The sequence below is a fragment of the Sebastes fasciatus genome, chromosome 13 (genome assembly GCF_043250625.1).
Source record: "Sebastes fasciatus isolate fSebFas1 chromosome 13, fSebFas1.pri, whole genome shotgun sequence".
Taxonomy (NCBI): domain Eukaryota; kingdom Metazoa; phylum Chordata; class Actinopteri; order Perciformes; family Sebastidae; genus Sebastes; species Sebastes fasciatus.
The window spans coordinates 19,264,077-19,285,992 of record NC_133807.1 but is presented as its reverse complement, the minus strand read 5'-3'; the positions used below and the strand labels follow the sequence as shown (position 1 = coordinate 19,285,992).

The 21,916-nt window shown below is 38.1% G+C and overlaps 3 protein-coding genes across 5 annotated transcripts in view; 2 read left to right on the top strand and 1 right to left on the bottom strand.

The window, feature by feature from the left end:
* Positions 1–21,916, top strand: part of LOC141781600 (hemoglobin subunit beta-2-like) — a 55,063-nt gene that overhangs the window by 17,677 nt on the left and 15,470 nt on the right. The gene's annotated exons all lie outside the window — the stretch shown is intronic.
* nprl3 (NPR3-like, GATOR1 complex subunit) lies at positions 650–17,227 on the bottom strand. 3 transcript variants are annotated; one of them, XM_074657433.1, is made up of 14 exons: positions 16,764–17,227; positions 14,293–14,362; positions 11,115–11,153; positions 10,225–10,357; positions 8,092–8,166; positions 6,577–6,730; positions 6,328–6,406; positions 6,101–6,238; positions 4,632–4,788; positions 3,984–4,090; positions 3,525–3,654; positions 2,405–2,594; positions 2,117–2,309; positions 650–1,028 (listed from the first exon to the last, which is right to left on the bottom strand). In XM_074657433.1, exons 1-14 carry the CDS (start codon positions 16,942–16,944, stop codon positions 863–865), a joined length of 1,812 nt encoding a protein of 603 aa, XP_074513534.1. In that variant the 5' UTR covers positions 16,945–17,227; the 3' UTR covers positions 650–862. The 3 variants fall into 3 exon arrangements, with proteins under 3 accessions (XP_074513534.1, XP_074513533.1, XP_074513535.1); XM_074657432.1 differs by having other exon boundaries at positions 6,328–6,409; positions 16,764–17,226; XM_074657434.1 differs by lacking the exon at positions 11,115–11,153 and having other exon boundaries at positions 6,328–6,409; positions 16,764–17,226.
* On the top strand, positions 20,745–21,629 carry LOC141781599 (hemoglobin subunit beta-2-like). The gene is made up of 3 exons (XM_074657443.1): positions 20,745–20,910; positions 21,097–21,319; positions 21,408–21,629. Exons 1-3 carry the CDS (start codon positions 20,819–20,821, stop codon positions 21,534–21,536), a joined length of 444 nt encoding a protein of 147 aa, XP_074513544.1. The 5' UTR covers positions 20,745–20,818; the 3' UTR covers positions 21,537–21,629.

Here is a 21,916-nt window from a genome sequence, read left to right as displayed (position 1 = left end):
ACCCATTTTCATTAACATATCTGGAGGTCAGAGGTCAAGGGACCCCTTTGAAAATGGCCATGCCAGTTTTTCCTTGCCAAAATTTAGCGTAACTTTGGAGCGTTATTTAGCCTCCTTCGTGACAAGCTTAGGTTTTTTAGTTTCATATGAGGCCAGTATCTTCACTCTAGCTTTATAACTGAGCTCGCTACAAGGTAAGTTGTGTTAAAACCTTGACGGCCCTCGTATTGATGCAAAGTTGTACTGGAAACTAACAAAATAAGACTCAATTTATCAGTACCTATAAAAAAAAATAAATTCTGAAACGTACCTTCAGTCACTCGTGAGTCTTTTTTGCCTAGGTCTTCCATCTGTGTTTTTTAATAAACAGTCATAATGGGGGAAACTCTCTTCACAGTGATTTCACAGATGTTTGGAACGCTCTGCTTCTCTCAAAGCAAAAACAGCCCGTCTGATGTTTAGAGTCTTCCCTTTCTTGCCGTCTTTCTCTCCCCACCTCTGGGATTCCTGAGAGGTAGCTGGAGGTCTGGAATGATCATTACTCAGTGTGCCCCTCTGTGGTCAGTGCAGATGATCTAACACATCTGGAGATGATGAAGAGAAGATGAACCCCCGCTACACAAATATTTCCAATAAACACAGGCACCTCTGGTATGTACAAAATAATTTAATATTGTAAACAAACATTTGGCTCATAAAGGAAAAAACACTTTCTTCATTTTGTAAATCTGCACTCATTAATGCAATCATTGCGTCAGTTCATTTAAAACAATACTGTTGAGCAATAGCACTTAGCTGTGAGCACAGCAGGCTATTAACTGCTCTCAAACTGTTGATGGGAGCTGATACCGTCTCTGTGCCACTACTCCATGGGTGACTGAAAGATTGAAATAATTGGATCTTCATGGTTGGTCACCACAAGGACACTGCGGAACTTGTCAAACAGCGTCTTGAGCTGCGAGCGTCTCATGTTCTCGTTGTACATGATCTCTTCCAGGTGGTGATGTCCCCGGAAATAGTGCAGCAGCCTGGAAGCAGAGAAACGGGTTGAGATTCATTGAATCATTAGCTGTGTAAATCAACCGTGAGACAGGACTTGTGCAGCTCTGATGACATTTTCCCTTACTGTGCAGTTGGTATCGCATAACACTCGATACTAAATTGGCTTTCTAGACATTTCCTATTTTAAACATGCACACAAGTAACAGCAAGCAGATGATCTCAACTCTCCAGCCAAAATTTTCCAATTAAATTTCCCAATATTTTGTCAGAATGCAATTAAAATAAGTTTATTTTCCAAACCAATGTACAAATAGCTTTCTTAATTCCTAAGAGACAAAGCATTAACAGTGATTTATAACATCATGAATCCCTGGATCCTCATTAAAACACATCCCATCTGTTAAGGCGCCTTTAGATTGCACAACGACAGCGATTGTGTACGCTTATTGCAAGTCACACTGTTTACGCAATCTGTGTCAGACTGTTCAATATCAATGGATTGACGACTGAAGATTCCACGATTGTCAATTTTCGTCTCAGACAGCCCAAAATCGCACAGTGTAAAGGGGCCTTTATCCTCTTCCACTCTTTGAGGGCGGCGGCGCCCTCGGCTGACTTTACTGACTTTCAGAGGCTGAAGCAGACTCAGTTTTAGACAATGAAGATACTGGTATCAAATCAAAATCTCCAAATGTCAAAAGTTTTTGATACCAAATCACAGCATGGCTTTTTCAGTGGTGTTCCTCAAGGTCTTGGTGTCTTAATGAGACAACTCCTCTCCCAATTAATTTATTAATTTTTTGTTTTATTTCTGATTCATGACTAGAACAACTTGACACACAGTGCTGAGCTGCATCTCAAATTAATCTTCAGGTTACCAGCTTTCAGATGATGTACACCACTTCTATGTGGCATCTACTGTTGACCTGTTATCACCCCCTAAATATCCCCTGTACCCCCCTAAAAAAGACAAAAATTGGTCTATGAAAAAGAGGGGTGGAGTGGAAACGGTTAATCTGACTGTCCAAAAGGAGAGAGCAATGGAGAGCTGAGAAACATTTAACGCACTAACAAAAAACTCACAGAATATGCTCGAGACTTCTGGCTTAATTACCTGGCAAACATCCGCAGATCCTCTGGATTTTGTGCAGCAGGGATGTTAAGAATAACCTGCCTCTCGTGCTCTGACAGGCTGGCAAGCAGCGTCTCCGTCATCCTCTTGTTGAGCGGAGAGTCCCCACCAGGAAGTAGCTCCGCACTGGAGTTGTCCATACTGGGACTGGTGAGGGTCATGTCATCGCTGCTGGCTGTACACAGGATGCAGACAGATGATCACAGATGATCTATTACACTGTTATACCTCTAAGAGTTGGGCAGAGGAGAGAGCTGAGTGAGGACTTACTCGGGGAACCGAAGCTGAGAGCGCTAGGGGTGCTGAGACTGCGCCCTCCTACTCGGGCAGCCAGTGGAAGGTCTTCATCCCTCAACCCGGGCTCATCCTCGCTGGGCGGTACCAACAGGCAGACATAAGTGTGCAGCTGGATCAGCAGGCGGCGCTGGAGCATCCACACCACCATCTGGATCAGCTGGGCCTGGTCATGGAGAGAACATCACAGCTGAGCACAGGATAAACACTGTAAAAGTGAAGCTGAACACGCTCGTGTCCTCAACCAGGTCAAATGTTTTAAATCAGCCGCACAAGCTCAAAATAGAGCCAAAAGAAAGGGCCCTGATTCTGATCGTGTTCTCGTGAAAAAAGGAGGCTGCAGACGCTGGAGCTGATGTCCCTTTGCCATTTATAATTCATCGCCGACGCTCAAGCAGCAACGCCAAAACAAGATGGGTCGGAGAAGAACACCAGATGGTTCTGCTCTTACAATCCAGTATGTGTATTTACAGGAACAGCCCTGTTTGGACTAGGGATTTACCAGGAAACTATAATTGCACTTTATTTTTAATTAAACTTAACTTAACTTTTTTACAGTCATTCATAATATACTATATGTATTTTATGTTCTCTACATTTTTTTTGTTGTTGCAAAAAACATTGAAGGACTTGATACTAATTACTCGCTGGCTTAAAGGAGCAGTGTGTAGGATCTCCTGGTATCTAGCGGTGAGGTTGCAGATTGCAACCAACTGAAGCCTCTCCTGTGTGCCAAACGTGTAGAAAAACTGCAGTGGCTGACGCAAAAACACGAATGGCCCTTTCTAGAGCCAGTTGTTGTAGCGCAGGTCATCTGGAGCAGAGCCAGTGTGTAGAGTGTGTGTGTGTGTGTGTACGTGGGAAGTGAGTGGTGAAGCAAAAGAGAGAGGGTGGCAGTGACGGGAGCGAGTAACGTTATCGACTCCGGCCCAAGCAGGAAAAGTTAACAGTGTTTGGTTTGTCCGTTCTGGGCTACTGTTGAAACACGGCGGTGCAACGTGGCAGACGAAAACGCAACAATGTGTGTGTGTGTTCCAGTGTGGAGGGGTAAGGTTGTAAGGTTATTTGTGTATTTGTACTTGTCCAGTAGTCGTACCTCCTGTGCAGGAGCTTCCAGAGGGTTCCTGAACTCGGCCAGAGAGACAGGCAGTGAGAACTTGGCTAACATGGAGGGCAGATCGTGACCAGGAAACTGCTGAGCACACTGCTCAGCCAATGGTGAGTATCTGTCCAGAGAAAGATGGCACATGTTATTCTACAACATCAAAGCTTTTCCATTAACACAGCTTTTTAAAATTAATGTTTCCACAATGTTGTAAAGGAAAGGCTATTTAAAGTTTTATGTTTAGAGAAGAAAAAAAATACAAGTGCTGCCAATGGCCCAATTGAGTTCTTTCATAACACAATCTGAAGTGACTTAACAAATCTGAATTTAATCACAATAAAGAGTTAGTTGAGACCGATGTGACCTATGAAATGGATGGGTGCTTAGGGTCCATTCGCTCTACAGTAATCAGGATAGCCAAATGGCTTACATCACTTCATGAACACTTACAGGCAGATGTTGGCGTGAGGAGACAGCATGTAGACGTTGTTCTCACACAGCGGGTAGATGATGATCGCTTTGCCCCAATAAACCAAGTGAGCAGTAATTTGAAAGATCTAAGAGGGAGAATTATTTGCAAATAATATAATGAGATGAAATGAGATGAAATAAACAACAAAATGTGGATAGAAGATATAAGAACTTCTTGTTTTTTTCTCTGAATGTACATATATTGTCCACTAGATGGCAGTAAGACATCAACACCTCTCTAGGTAAATAACTTTTACTGGTATATTTTTTAATGGATCTCATACATACAATAACATATTACTCCCATTGTTGCACTTTATTCTATTTATAATAACTGTAAGTGCTACATACTGTACAGCTAAAAGGATCACTATCTTTGATTCCCCCTATATTACACATGTACTGCATGTGTAACTTTGGTGACACTCATTATCTTCTGTGTATTGTATTCAAATGGAAAAGGTTTCAAAATACCATACAATCACCAAACCCGTTATTTGTGAATGAGCTTAATGATTGTAAGCAATGATAAATCTTTTTTTTTATTTTAAGATAAATGCCTTTTGAGATCAGAGAATGAGTGATCTGGTGTTGTAAAGTGCAGTGGTGATGCAGACTGTTCTCCACCTGAAGCAGGGCCAGGTCAGCATCCTGTGCGAGCTGCTGCAGGTTTTTCACCGCGGAGCAGGTTTTGATGAGGCGCACCATCGCAGGCGAGCAGTCCAGAGGAAGCTGGCTCAGCAGTGCCTTCTCACTTTCCAGCAGCAGCAGGGCGTGATAGGGTCTGAAGGATCAAACAACATAAGAATCAATGGACCTCCTCTTTAGAGGTCGAGACTGCTCCCCCAATAGAAGCCAGCATGAGGCTAAGAACATCATAAAATATTGCTTATATTATACTTATATAGCTCAGATTCTGCACTTTTTATCGCTGATATTTATTACTAATATTTTAACTAATTTGTGCCTGATTTAGTCCTTGTAAATATGTGTGTAGTTTTTTAATACAATACACCATTTGAGGGCAAACTGCAATTTCGTTATGCTTGCATAATGATAATAAAGTTCTTGATTGATTGAAGTGCCAGTCTGTAAACAGAACAGTCTGTACATGTATCTATGTAGAGAACAACTGAGAGCACAAACTGACCACTCTGATTCGTTTAAAATAAAATCATCTTTTCTGCAGAGCTGTTACGATTTCATGGCGTGAATGCAACTTGCATTAATTTTAACTTTGCAGCTTCAACAGAAAGAAATAAAGGGAGAGGTAGAAGTTGATCACAACTCTGATGTATGTATGCTGAAGTAGCAATAGGTGGCAGTATGGTCCACAGAAAACTTGACATGGTTTCTTTGGATGCTTTGAATAGTAAGTCAGTACTGAAGCTCATAAAATACACAGCCCTTAATCAGCTGTTGAAGACACAACACTCCTTTGACATAACAAACTGATGAGGATAAGATTTCTTGTTAAGCAAGTCGACCTGTGGGTCAACAGTGCAGCAACAACACATATTTAAAAAAGGATTGTAACAATCCTGTGCTACTTGGTAGTCATGTATAGGCCTATGCAGGCTGGTTGGGCATGTTAGAGTCGTCACTTTTTATAGGTCGACTCAGGGTATTCTACCTTTCATATTCTGAGCTTACAAATAAAAACTCATTTTGCAGTTTTGCATGACATGCAGCAAAGTTAGATTAACAAATTAACACCATGCTGCTTTAAAGTTCCATTCAGAATTAAGTAGAGTATAAATTAACAATATAGAAATGAGACTATAGGAGACTTCTTCTACCCCGAGGAGATTTTGCATTTGTGGGCAGAAGAAAAGGAAACTATATTAGCGACTAATTGTAAATGTAAAACATCTCTTAAATAGTCAATTAAAATGAAGGCTTTATCTAACACTTGTAATAACACGTCCTACATGTAGGAGGGGGACACTGGGTGGAGTATCTATGGTCAGTAATGATAGGCCATTTTCAGTTTCATACTGACAGAGGTGTTGCCAAAAGTGCAAGTTAAAAAGTTTCAACCTACATATTACAGTGTAGAAACGTTTTATTCTGTCCGTAAAAAAATACAAACAAACCTTATAGCCTTAAGGCTGCGCTCTAACGACTCAGGGGGGATGTAGTTGCCTCCAATCCTGTGGATCTTGTGTGGTAAACAGAAGCTCACCTCCAGCCAGTTGTTAATATGTAGTCGCACCACGCCAGTTGTACAAAGGCTGCAAAAAGCAAGAATATTAGAGTCAACTGTATGAACAATATACATTCTGCATGGTAAGAACAAGGGAAATGTATAATTATTACACACCTGTCATAAGCCTCCTTTAGGTCCCTGGCTAGTTTACATTTGGGAAGAATTTGTCTAAATGGGGACTGGGGGCTTCCATCCGCTTAGGTCAGGAATAACAGAGAACAAATCATACTTTCAAATCTATAAAACATCCTCACGATGTTAGTATACTGATCAGCTAAACATTGTGCTATAATAAATGTGTTATATACGATGAATTCTTTGAAGTTCTATAGACTGATTTGAGACGAGAAGTGTGTATCTCACTCTCAGTCACGGTGGTAATCTCATCCTGGGCGGCCAGCATCAGTTTGGCCTCTCTGGTCAGGTACTGGCATCGCCGCTCCTCATGCTGCAGGGCTATGGCGATGCGGCGTGACAAGTTGTGCATGCAGCTGATGACGGACGGGTCAGCATTCGCCTGTAAAAGGTCAAAGATGAGAAGGAGACAATTTTTAAACTGTGTAATTTTGATAAAAAACATTAATATGTGTACATGTATAACTCGGTGATTACCTATTTTACTGCATTTACAACATCACTGGTTTAATTTGTAGCCCAGTAAACATTCATGTCAAACATTACCAGCATGTTAACGGTTAAACTTTCTAACATCTGTTAGCCTTTAATATTGAATTTTGTCTCCTTTATGTTGGGTAAAGATCTCAGCATGTAGCTCACTAACAGAGATAAATGATAAGTGATATAAATATAACACATAATTCAAAATATACTTACACTAAATATCGAAGTAAATGTTTAACACAGAATGCTTATCATTTTTATGTTTTTAAAATATTTAGCCAATGTCAACAGACAGAGTTAACAGTTTATTAGTTTCACCGGTTCAATCATCCCTTATGTAATCAAATATAATAACCCTGTAATAATTCCTATTACTGTAAAGCTTATTGTTCTGTTGTTATTGAGACTTTAAGGGAAAGGTTTTGCCTCATCTCGGTGGTATTTCTGAAGTTTAGGTGTTTTATTGCATTACACTGAGAAGTATTTATGTGTTATAAAATATATAAAATGAATGGTCACTGACCAACAGTGTCTCTTGGTATTGTTGAGTAGATCGGCTGCCATAATGTTCTTGCAAAGTATGTATAAAAGCAAAGAACAAAGCTAATCTGTATGAATGAACACGTTGAATCATTTAAAATAATTTACTGGTGTACAATCCATTGAAATTTGGATGGGTAAATCTTGTTCAATTAATTGTAAAATACACAAAAATGACCCCTATTATGGATATATAATATAATGATATATATATATATATATATATATATATACAAACACTCCCATATTAAATTAAAATAAACCATATGTTATTCTTATGAAAATATCCAGGGTGCAAATACCACAGTTGCTGGGTAGATATCGTTGACAAAACATGACACAGCATTTCTCGCCCCATTTCAGCTGTACTGGGACTTACTGGGTACCATGACTCAGCATGGGCAGGAACAGGCTGTGCCTTGTTGGGCAGCATGATTAAACATAGTGCATTGGCCCCTTGCCCCTCTGTGTTCCCATGCGCTCATAGATAGAGTATACCAGAATATTATCACACACACGCACCCCTCCCATTCAGATTAACAGAACACAAAATATAGGTGTCCCACCCCACTGCAAGATGACTTAATTAAAATAAAAAATATCAATTAATTAATTAATTTGTAATATTAACATTTATACACAACTTATACCAACTGGTGGAGCATAAAAGCTAAACAAATTACAACTTAAAATCTAAATAATAAAGTATTTTCATACCCTCAGTGCAAACACCACATTAAACAAGATCATCGTTGGCATTTCTCTCTTCGGTGAAGGATCTGTCTTAGAAACCTGCACAGACAGAAACATACTTTTTTTTCATAAGATGCATAAAATAAACGTGTTCACAAAAAAATGTATAAAATGTAGAGCATGTATAGCATATAGATTTATATATGATATATCAATACTTAATTTAAAACGCAGTTATATTTACAAAAATAACATAATAAAAGCTGCACCAGTACAATGCTATTCAACTGAGTTCAATCAAGCTTAGTCAAGTGTTGACTGAACTCTGGGGTAAATTGTAAGTCATGTACAGCAGGTGTTGATGTATTGAATTACAGTTTAATGTAAGTTGTTCATGTTATTTCCACAGAAGCACCCCATAATAGAATATGTTATTGGATTGCAATGTTTTTATATGTTCTTGTCATTGTCTATATTCGTTTTAAACACCTTCATCTGGGCATCTCGGGCAGTGAATCATCAGACTAACAAACTGTCAGCAGGGGGCACTGCTGAAGTTTAGACGAACCTGCCAAAGTTCAAAGCTTACACACATTTAGAGGAGTCATGATGAAATGAGTAATAGCCTCATCAAAGCCAGATAGCAAGAAAAATTAATATTACAATAATAATGTTAATAAAATTCATTAAAGTACCTTTTAATTGGTATTATCAGAGGTGTCGAATACAGTTTATAATAACAGCTACTGCAAAATGCACATCACAAATGGTCATACCTACTAAGTAAAGCTTTTTAACATAGTGATTCTCCAGACAACACACTTGTTTTTATTGTGCTCTTAAACTGTGCATCTACAATCAATTTCTCTTCCATGTGAGAGGAAGAGACAAAACATGCAGATTTCCTTAACACTCTTGAGACCCGCGGGATCGCCATCGATCCCAGCCTACATTACTGTCTTTAAGAGGCTGCAGCGGGCTAGATATTGGTATACCATGTCATTCTAGCTTGTCGGGAAGGAGGCTACATAACGCACCAAAGTTAGACTAAATTTTGGCAGGGAAACTGGCATGGCCATATTCACAGGGGTCCCTTGACCTCTAACCTCAAGATATGTGAATGAAAATGGGTTCTTTGGGTACCCACGAGTCTCCCCTTTAACAGACATGTCCACTTTATGTTAATGCCATGCTGTTTTGGGGCAAAACCCATGCCGTTTTTAGCACGAAGTATAATGTGTTATTTCCGCATATTCTAAAAATGATGTGTTTGAGTATTTCTGCATGCTGGGGTCCCTAAACAGTCTTAGAATTACATAAATTGGGTATGACTGTAATGCTGAGACTCTTGTGGATTCAATGAGCCCAACTGTATTCATGTGTGATGATGTTAATCCCCATAGTAGCCATTTCATTGTAATGAGACAATTTTTTCTATTTTGACCTCACAGTGTATAATGACCTGTGGTGACCTCTAGGATAATCACAGCCTCATGAAACTTTACAGCCGCAAACTAGAGATCTAGAGCATTCAGAGGTCGGATGGCTTTCCTAGGAAGATTGACAATAGGGGGGTTTCTGAGCAGTTCCCAGAACAGAAGTGCTCGCCATCCAATCACCAAAAAATGCAATTCTTGCAGAAATCTCCAAATGTCAAAAGTTTTTTATACCAAATCACATCGTGGCTTTTTTTTATGGTGTTCCTCAAGGTCTTGGTGACTTAATGTGGTATTTTGGAGGGTTTATTGATAATTTTTCTGATGTGGAAATTTTTTTATTTTTATTTAGCACCAAATATGCGTAATAAATGGTATCAACCCAAAAATTGCTTCAACAACTTATGAGACAAAAGTGAGCATGGGAATGGCCATCATATACTTCTATCATAATGTTCTGAACCCTTATACACTTTCACAATTTATTTATTTTAATTAATTAATGAAGTATATTTTATTTCTGATTTATGAATAGAACAACTTGACACACGGTGCCGAGCTGCATCTCAAATTAACCTTCAGGTTCCCAGCTTCCAGATGATGTCCACCTCTTCCGGCTATCTCGCCAGAGGAAAAATTGCAGATCTTGTTTACACTTGAACTTGAAATTCAATCAAGAACGACTTCACATGTTTTTAGTGAGACCCATTTTGCTCCCTACCTGAATGATGGGAGGATGCTGAAGGAGAGTAGGGTGACCCACAAATCGAACATTGTCTATCTTCAGTTCAAACTTCTTTCCGCAGATATCAGATTTGGTGGCCAGGATGGTGGCGAGGATGATGTCAGAGTACCTTAAAGCAGATAGAACAGCCTCGATAAGAGAAGTGTGCAGGTTGAGAGGTAAGAGCACAGAAACAGCTGGGACAAGTAAGACAGTTTAAATTAGCTCTGTTTGTTTACATGTTTCACATTCCTGTCTATAAAAAGGGGTTGCATTAATTAGATGCATCTGCCTGTAATGTAATTCAACAATGACTGTATAAATAACAAAAGCTTGTGTGGCTACTGGAGAGGAGAAAAGAGGAGGAGGCCTCCTTGCAGAAACAGTGAAGTCGCTGTATGAATGAAGAATGTGAAAGACACATGCTGGTTTGACTTAAGTAACTCATGCTGCAATCAAAGGGATAAAAATCAAGGCGTTAACTTCCAGAAATAAATTAAACACACTATAGACTTACCTCACCGACACAATTTGAAATAATGTGTAGTAGTTGCTTTATTGTAGTTTGCATTTGATTTATGTTTTATTTTGTAATGCTGAGTCTACATACTAGAGGTAATATAATTAATGTGAATTAAAACTTTAATTATTGTTTTAAACTGTTGGATTTTTTTTTTTTTTTTAAAAAGGCATACAAGTACAGAGGAAAGCAAAATTGAATTAACCAAAGCACTGATTCACTGGATCTGTTACTCATCATTTACAAAGGTTTTATTGAGATTAGGGTTGGGGATCCATATAGGACACAAAATAGGAAAGAAGGGGATAAAAAAAAGACAGGGGTGATCTAAGCGAAGGAAAGGTGGTTTAGAATGATTTGGTCTTACCCTGCTACCAACTGTTCGTCAGTTAGTGGAGATTGTTCTCTGAAATGGGAATTGGGCCATAAAAAGAAGAAAAAAGCAAACAAAAGGGAAAATGCAACACACAGTTGGGCTGAATGCATAAAATGGACATCAAAACAACCCAAACAAACATGTGATACTGTGATGTGAAAATGCTGGTCTGCATGTTGATTCAAGCAAATTGAACCTGACAGCCTTAATGAATAATGCCAGTTAATATAGATGTCGTCTTAAAAGCCGGCTTAAAAGTGTCATAAAGGCAATTAAAAAGATACAGTGAAACTAGTTTATGCAGTCATAACTAGGGGTGGGGGAAAAAATCGACACGGCATAGTATCGCAATGTTTGGCGTGGCAATATTGTATTGATACACGGACGTGTAGCTCAGTCTTACAGCAAGATACTGGTATCATATGAAACTAGTAAACTTCAGGAATCCATTGGTACCAATGATGAAGAACAGTGAAGAATGTTAAAAAGCTGCACTAAATTTTGGCGAGGAAAAACTGGCATGGCCATTTTCAAAAAGAGGTCCCCTTGACCTCTGACCTCAAGATATGTGAATGAAAACTCTGAGATGAACAGAGTGAACACTGTATCTTATTAGATAAAACAGATGTTGACAAACTGCGTAATTTGCAGCTGAAAAAAGGTAATATATCGCAATATAATCTTATCGCAATACTCGGCATATCGCAAAATGCAATAAGATTGTATCGTGACTTAAGTTTCGTGATAATATCGTATCGTAGGACCTCTGGTGATTCTCACCCCTATACATAACCAGCCATTTAGATACTGAAAACCACTTTATACTGGTCTTTAGTGATTAATGGGGACAACATTTTTTTGAAAGTGGTCCAGTATTGAGGGAAAGTGCTGCAGGAGACAGCAGCTAAACGGGCTGTAATGTAACGGCTCAGGACAATTCTTCACTGTCAATGTACATCTACTAAAAGTGTTTGTTTTTGCCACTGACAGGCTCAGATTGTTATTATAAGTGTCTGACAACATTATGGAAAGGACTCTACGGAGAAATAAAACAGTTTTTTCTTTACCTTTTGCTTGATCCGGTCAGTTATTGTGTCATGTAACTTGTTGCCGGAAGACAACGATGGAAACATGAGTGAGAGTTGGAGAGAGGAGTGCTGGTGTTGTCAGAGTTTGTTGTGTTGGGAGTACAGAAAGCGTAGCTTAGTGTTATCTAAAAGATTTTCCAATGTCTTGGCGGAATATTTTGTCACATCTCAACAATGTGGATGCGACGCAAGATTTCAGAACAAGACTTCTCTCAGTGAACACACAGACCGGATCAAGCGAAAGGTAAAGAAAAACATTTTATTTTTCTGTGGGGTCCTTTCCATAATGTTGTCAGACACTTTTAGTAGACGTACATTGACAGTGCGGAATTGCCCTGAGCGATTACATTACAGCCTGTGAGCAGCTGCTTTCTACAGCGCTCTCCCTCAATACTGGACCAATTTTTTTAAATGTTGTCCCCATTAGTCACTGAGACACAAAAAATATGGAAAAATATAGTCCAGGTTGAAAAATACTGAAGTTATCCTTTAACTCTGGCTTGTCAACTGGAATTGATTTTACTGTTGAATCATTTTTATAAGGCTCTGTTGTGCTAATTTCAGTTCTATATATATATCTTTATTTATATATATATATATATATATATATATATAGAGAGAGAGAGAGATATATAGATATCTATATATATATATATAATCTCTCTAAAAGGTAATTTAAGCTCATATATTTTTAAAAAGCTGTAAAACTGGAGAACACTTAAAGCCTGTTTGTAGTTGCATCAGTAGGTAAAAACTAAGCAAAAAAAAAAGGAAGAGTTGTGCCAGTTTGATCTCATTATGCCCGGTGAGCTGTATTGATAAAAAAGACTTTAAATTATCTGCTTCTTACAGCCTTGTGACCAACGTAATTTCAGCCAACCAACGACTGACCAGCATTACCATGTGTAAAGTGGAAGCATGATGAAAACTAAATGCTGTTGGAAACAGATAGGAAAAGTTCTGTGTGGTATTTTATTTTATTTTCCAGAAACAGACATCAACATCTTTGAGTGTTGCAACAGGGGGGAGTTCAAATTCTGCCTCAGTCACTGCGCTCGATGAATAGCTCAGAGGATTATTCTACTTTATCTGCATTTATATTTCTTTTTTATCTGTAACTCATGCAACTGGTGGTCAACACGTTGCAGAAAATACTTTGTTTGTGTCTATTTGTGTCTATATTATGGAGTTTTCACATGCTGCATGTTTGTACTAATTTCAGTAATTATATTGATTGTCATTTGGTTCAGCACCAGCACAGTTTGAACCATTTAAAACCACATACAACCTTGGTTTAATATACTTTAAAGACAAAAGACATTTTCACATGTGGTGTAGTGATTGTGGACTGAACATTAGCGAAACTCAACTATTGTCACATCTGCTGCTCCCTTGTACAGCAGTTTCCCTCTTTCTTCTTTTACTCAGTGGATAAAAAGTCCGCCCCTCTTCTTTTTATTTCATAACTTTTGTAAAACCATGAAATGATGCAGCAATGCCATCATCCTATTTTTATATTTATGACCAATTCCAGTTTGTAATCTTAACATTTTCTATGATTGACAGCACATTCATGTTTAGCTTAATAAAATCCGACGTGGTTTATCAACGCATTGTATTAATGTGTTCATTCATCTTAAGTGGAGTTTTAGGCTTGTTTTTATTACCAGTTCAGATAAGCAAGCTTATTCAAACAGCATGTGACACATTTCTCGGGGCATTTAGATCCATTTTGAAGAACCACCTGTACAGCATTTCATAAAATTAAAAAAGTTAAATATTTAATTTTCTCTCTGTGAAGTACTTTGTTTTGATAAGTGCCCTATAAATAAAGTTTATCATTATTATTATTATAATTATAATTATAGCTCAACCCCATGAGTTAAATGAATCATGGGCTAGCTTCTCAATTCCTCTTGAAAAATACAATTAGGTTTTTGGAAAAAATAAAATAAGATCCAGTGCAATAGGGAGGAAAATCCTTATGAGAGTAAGTGGCTCATGTGGATCTTGACCTACAGTCAATGTCCCTATAATGAATTTATAAACCCAGTAATATTAAATGAAGAACAATAAAATACCTTGATTCACCATCCTGATCTTCAAGACCATCACCGGTTGTGTTCAGAGCATATGGACTTCGTTGTTTTGCTTGTGGACAGAAATAATAGTATTGGTTAGTTCACATGATTATTGATGTCAATTAGAAACAAAAACACATTGGTAGAGATTTAGCTCCCTGAAAAGACCACAAAAAACAAGATGTTCAAATAACAATCTTGATGTCAAACATGTGTCAGAAAGGTGTTGCGTAAACTCAAAAAAAGTTTGGAAATTTGTGTTTGGTGGATTATTTCTCTGTTGTTACAGTGCTAATGGTCATTGTATTTTACATGGTTGGAAAGCCTGTTTATTTACCTTCACAATGATGTCCAACTTGTAAGGATCATGCATTTGTGGGATGAGCAGCACAGCTGATTATGTGGGTAGCGCCCAAGTAAATTTGCCAAAATGCTCTGCCAATGGTAACGAAAAGTCAGATATATAACTTATTTATTTTACATACTACATTTATTTATTGACGGACTGTACACACTATGTTCACCCATTCACGCTGTATGTTTTATATCTCTATTTATTGTTTTTATCATTTTTGTATACCTTTACCTCTCCTGTGTTTCACTCTGTTTGCTGATGTTTGCTGCTTTGACACCTGAATTTCCCTCCGGGGATTAATAAAGGTTTATCTCATCTTATCTTATAACTCTGTTTATCAGGTGTTAGGACAAAATAACAAGCCCACGAAAAAGGACACTAAATTTTAAGTAACTAGCTAAATCACAGATTACAATGAACTCAAACAACCACAAGGACATTATGCAAAACAACAGGAAAACTGTTTTTCAGAAAGGGGAACAGTGGACACAAGTGGGCCTCATCAACACATCACATACTGAAAGGAACCGAAACTGTGGCCTTTCAGATTATTACAGTCACAATCTGATTATAAGCTTTATAGAGGTTAACATGTATGGCTGGGCTGTTATATAATATTGGGGAACTTCGCCCTGCCTCTGTAAATGTGTAACTATATCAACATGACACCTTGAAGGAACTGAGTTTATTCCCCGAATAAAAAGTAGTTAAAGGTCCCATATCATGCTCATTTTTAGATTCATACTTGTATTTTGTGTTTCTACTAGAACATGTTTACATGCTGTAATGTTCAAAAAAAACTTTATTTTCCTCATACTGTCGACCTGAATATGCCTGTATTTACGCTCTGTCTTAAACGCTCCGTTTTAGCACATTTCGACGGAATTGCAACAGAATTGCGTTGCTGGGCAACAGCTTGGGTCTATGTGTACTTCCTGTCAGCTGATGACATTCACATACACACTGCAACCAGGAAATAAACTGTTTAAATCTGTGTCAAGGGTCTAAATATTGTATATTCGTGGCATCACAAATGGACAGAAATCCTGACAACTTGTTTCAAATGCAGAGTTTCTGAATACAGGCTGTGTGCATCTCCCTGTGGATTGAGTGTTTCGATACTTTCACAGTATTTATATAGGACTTAAGCCTGCTTTATAATAAAAAAACATGAAAATCTAATTTTTTTATAATATGGGACCTTTAAAGTTATCGTTTAGGGAGATGAGCTGTGATTCTCTGGAGAATGCTAATTTAGCTAGCTTAAAAGATGATGCTCGTATCGTAAATTTGTGAGCCTGGTTTGATAGCTCAGGGCTTATGCCATTCTCTATCCATGCACGGCCAGTTTAGGAGTTTTTTTAATATATATACAGTATATATATATATAATTATATATATATATATACTGTATATACATATACATATATATACTTATATATATACATATATATATATATATATATACATACATACATATGTATGTATATATATATATATATATACTTATATATACATATATATATATATATATACATATATATATATATACATACATATGTATATGTATATATGTATATACATATACATATATACATATACATATATATATACATATATATATATACATATATATATATATACACACATATACATATATATATATATGTATATATACATACATATATATACATACATATATATATACAGTATATATATATAAAAAATCAAAAAAAGGAAAAATACATATATTTTTCCTTTTTTATTTTTCTTCCTTTTCCTCATAACAAAATAAAATAAAATAAAATATGGATAAAACAAAAATGGAGAGAAAAATAAATTAAAGAAAGGGAAAAAAAAGAAAAATAAATAAATAAATAAAAGAAAGAAAGAAAACTTTAAAAAAAGCCAACATAACTGGGCAAGATCAATATCATGTGACTGTGTAGTGTACAGTGTGTGCTGCTTGAGAGGGGGTGGCTGGCTGTCAGTCAGATTAAAAAGAATAACATACAATAAAGTAAAATAAATATAAATAGGTAGATAGAAGTAAAAGAATGATGGATAAAAGGATGGTGTTTAATAGATAAACAGATGATGCTACTACACAGCCTACCTGTCAGAGATGAGGGACATTCAGCCACTCTCTGGAAAGGATATCTGAAGAGCAGCTTGTTGCCTCGGCTGCCAGAGCTCACCAGGATGACGCTGATAGGGCTGGTTTGGTCTCCAGTCTTGTACACGCTGTTCTGTGACTGACTGTACATGGAGGTCCGGTCATCTGAGTTCAACATCATGTTAGCATTCTAGCTGGTAGTTAGCCAGGTAGCTAAGACAACAAGAACGTCGGTTGCGATGGATACCAACGGCCAGACAGTGACCGTTAGCTCGTCACAGGGGTATTAATGAATGATACACATAAACACAGACCCGGATTAAACCACAGTATGACTGGAATTAACGTAGAGGCTGTGAAGTCCTCTCTACTGCACATCCATACAGAAACACTGCTGCTGCGATTGTTTTGTGTCACCTTGGAAAATGTCCGTCTGGTTGTTTGGTGTCGCCTTGAAAAATGTCCGGCAGGAAACAGCGGATACAGGATCCCCCCCTGGTTCAACAATGGTTCCACCCATCCACTCATTCATCTTAGATGGATGGATGGATGGATGGATGGATAGATAGTAATTTTATTGATCCCGAGGGAAATTCAAGTTTCCAGCATCACCGTTCCATAGTGCAAAAACATGTTAGTAAAAAGGCAGTAAAAAAGTTAGTAGGATTTCTGCCCATTCGTGATGTCACGAATATACAATATTTAGACCCTTGACACGGTTTTAAACGTAAAACATTCTAAATGTGTCCCAGTTTATTTCCTGGTTGCAGTGTATGTGAATGTCATCAGCTGACAGGAAGTAAACATGGACCCAAGCTGTTGCCAGGCAACGCAATTCTGTTGCAATTCCGTCGCAATTCCGTCAAAATGCGCTAAAACGGAGCGTTTCAGACAGAGGGTAAATACAGGCATATTCAAGGCCGACAGTATGAGGAAAATAAAGTTTTTAACATAACAGCATGTAAGATGTTCTAGTAGAAACATAAAATACAAGTATGAACCTGAAAATGAGCATAATATGGGACCTTTAAGTGTTTAATAATAAGTGTTAAATAAACAACCAACTACAACATTAAAAAGTAACCTACATAAATAAGGAAATAAGCAGGTAATGTACACCACTTTAAAGCAGGAGCTGGTAAATGTGGAGTTAAGTTCTATAATAATATAACTTATTTTATTTGTTGACTATATTTTGCATTATTAATCTGAATCTGCAAAGCTTTCCACCACTGTTCAGAGTAAACCCCAGAAATAATGTGGATCACTACATTATACCTGACTTTAATGTCAGGATGTTTCCCAGTGCAGCTACATTGCTGTGGCACATCCATCACAGGTCCTTTCATAAACATTATACATCTTAAGTGAGGTGGGAGGGAAAATTTTGATTTGGGGATGACGCTATATAACAAAATAGGACCATAAATATAGGACATATATTTTGAACTCATGAATGATTGGAATGGAATTCTCCGCTATACATCAACTTCATAGACTATGAGAAGGCATTTGACAGCATTGACAGAAGCATCCTCTGGAAACTACTTCGATACCATGGCATTCCAGAAAAAATGGTCAACATAATCAGGAACTCTTACGCAGGGATGACCTGCAGAGTTATCCATGGAGGACAGCTCACCAGAAGCTTCCAAGTGAAGACCGGCGTCAGGCAAGGCTGTCTACTGTCCCCTTTCCTCTTCCTCACGGTTATCGATTGGATAATGAAGACCACAACAGCACAGAGGAGAAACGGGATCCAGTGGACACTCACAACACAGCTAGACGACTTAGACTTTGCTGATGACCTGGCTTTGCTGTCTCACAGCCGACAACAGATGCAAGAAAAGACAACAATACTGGCAGACACATCATCACAAATAGGCCTCAACATCCATAAAGGAAAAAGTAAAGTCCTCAAGGTCAACACAACCAGTGAAGACTCAGTGACCTTGGAGGGAACAGCACTGGAAGAAGTAGAAGCCTTTACATACCTCGGTAGTGTCATCAATAAACAGGGCGGAACGGATGCAGATGTCAGAGCCAGAATCGGCAAGGCAAGGGCTTCATTCATACAACTAAAGAACATCTGGAGCTCCAAAGAAATCAGCCGGCGGACAAAGCTCAGACTCTTCAACTCCAACATTAAACCAATACTCCTCTATGGTTCAGAGACGTGGAGGACAACAAAGACCACAACAACAAAAGTACAAACATTCATAAACAACTGCCTGAGGCGCATCTTAAACATCCACTGGCCGGATACCATCAGTAACAATGATCTTTGGCAAAGAACAGGTCAAAAACCTGTTGAAGAAGAGATCAGGAGAAGGAGATGGGGATGGATTGGCCATACACTCCGGAAACCCGGTACCAGCATCACCAGGCAGGCCCTTAGATGGAACCCACAAGGCAAAAGAAGGAGAGGCCGGCCCAAGAACACCTGGCGCAGGGACCTTGACACGGACATCACACAGAGCGGGCTGACATGGAAACAACTGGAGAGGAAAGCCCAGGACAAAAGACTCTGGCGGACTGTGGTCAACGGCCTATGCTCCACCAAGGAGCGAAAGGCTTTGAATGAATGAATCTGAATCTGCAAAGCTTTCCACCACTGTTCAGAGTAAACCCCAGAAATAATGTGGATCACTACATTATACCTGACTTTAATGTCAGGATGTTTCCCAGTGCAGCTACATTGCTGTGGCACATCCATCACAGGTCCTTTCATAAACATTATACATCTTAAGTGAGGTGGGAGGGAAAATTTTGATTTGGGGATGACGCTATATAACAAAATAGGACCATAAATATAGGACATATATTTTGAACTCATGAATGATTAATGACATCAAAAAGCAAACGCTTATGAAATACATAAATGCATTTTAGTTAGTATTTATTGACAGTCTATATACAATACAGTCTGATAAATGCATGGGCTAAATTGAGTCGACAAAGGGGCATTTATCAGTTGTGATTTTGCAAACATGATTTTACACTGACTGATAATGTTTCAATGTCGTCTTATAATATAAGACAGACTACACATTATCCTCATCATGAGCAGATTGTTGCATTAACTGTGGAGCGCCCTCTACTGGATTTATTATGTTTAATATTTATTGCAAACAGATCCATTTAACACAACGACCATGAACGCCTCACAATAGACTACATAGCTTGAATAACATTAGTTATAAATATATATAACTCAGCCTGGAATTTGCTCCAAAATGACCTAAAATCAAAGAGCTGGTATCATTAAATATTTTAAAATTTAAAATTTAGAAGCAGACTCTCTATGGCATGCCAATGTTTTTAGCCCCCTTGTTGTACAGCTGACTCCCAGAAAAGTTCCTTTTCGTCCCCCCATTTGTCTTTAGATAGTTCTCTTTTAATGCAAATTTGAGTGCTTTTAGTGTTTGTGAATTGTATTTTATCTCTATTTGTGTCAATGTGTCTGCAACTTTGTGTTCTTGCTGCTGACCGTCTTGGCCAGGTCTCCCTTGGAAAAGAAGTTCTTAATCTCAATGGGACTAACCTGGTAAAATAAAGGTTAAATAAAAAAATATATATATATATGTGTGTGTGTGTGTGTGTGTGTCATCTAAGATAAGTCAGAATAAAAAGAGTAGTAAAAGCCAATTATTTGAAAAGTAAAATTGGTCATTTTCATGAGAAAATTGAATGAAATGGGAGCCCATCCTTAAACAGTAATTCATTTTTTGTATACTGCATGCTGTTGTCTTCTTTTGACAGCACACAAGCAATATATCCTTTATTCCTGATCATGGCAGACACGTTGCTTAATGTAATTACAGGACCAGCATTATATCTATTCCCACAGCATGGGGTCACAATCTAAGAATTGCAGATTCCTTATCAACTTGGCAAACCCTTAATTCTCGGCCTGCCCACTTCCCCCACACCCAACCAATGATTGGATTGGATTTTAACCGCATACTTGGGAGGAGTTAGATGGTTTCTTTTAAAAGTTGCATCTGGTACTGACCTACACAAGGACTAGTGACACAGATCTAGAGCCAGCAAACATGGTCGAGTGGACAGACACCGAGCGCGCAACCATCCAGGACATCTTCTCCAAGATGGAGTATGATGTGGTGGGCCCTGCATCTCTCACCAGGTGAGGCATCTTTTTTCTGATCTTAGGTGTTTACCTTTAACATGAATGTGCAAAAGCATGAGGCATTTAAAAAAAAAAAAAAGTGTAAAAAATATACATAATAATAGAATTATAATTTAATGCATGACTTTTACTTATTATTATTGTAAAATTGTGAGTTATGCATGTTTTTACTTGTCTCCTCAGGTGCCTGATCGTCTACCCCTGGACTCAGAGGTATTTCGGCAACTTTGGAAACCTCTACAACGCAGCTGCCATCATGGGAAACAAAATGGTGGCAAAGCACGGAACCACTATCCTCCATGGTCTGGACCGAGGTGTGAAGAACATGGACAAAATCAAGGAGACCTACGCCGAGCTGAGCGTGCTGCACTCAGAGAAACTGCACGTGGACCCCGACAACTTCAGGGTAAAGATGTGGAAACTATTCATGATCAGCAATTAATGACCAACCTTTCATGTTGTTGATGTTTTTTCTGATGCTTGTTGTGTTGCAGCTCCTGTCTGACTGCTTCACCATTGTGGTTGCTAGTCGGTTGGGTAATGCCTTCACTGGTGAGATTCAGGCAACTTTCCAGAAGTTCCTGTCCGTGGTGGTGGCCTCTATGGGAAAGCAGTACCACTAGAGAGCTGCAACAGAAGACCATCACATGCTGATCATCAAAAGCTCTTTGTTTTTGTCTCAAAACCAAATAAAAACAATATGCAAATCTAACAAACTCTTTTGTTTTGGTCATGTCTCAAAGGCGTACATAATTAAGAAGCATATTTAAGAAGTTGTTGCCTGTGTCTTTCCCCCTTAAACACAGTTTAAAGGTCAAAGGTGAAAAGCCTTTTTCACACTGTGTAGTTAGTTATGGTATGTTCACTGGTGGAGGAGGTATTTAAATCCATTCAAAGTTTCAATACCACAATGTAAAAATAAGACAAGTAAAAGTCATGCATTAAATTATAATCCTATTATTATGTATATTTTTTTTACTTAAATAAAAGTACATTAGTATCA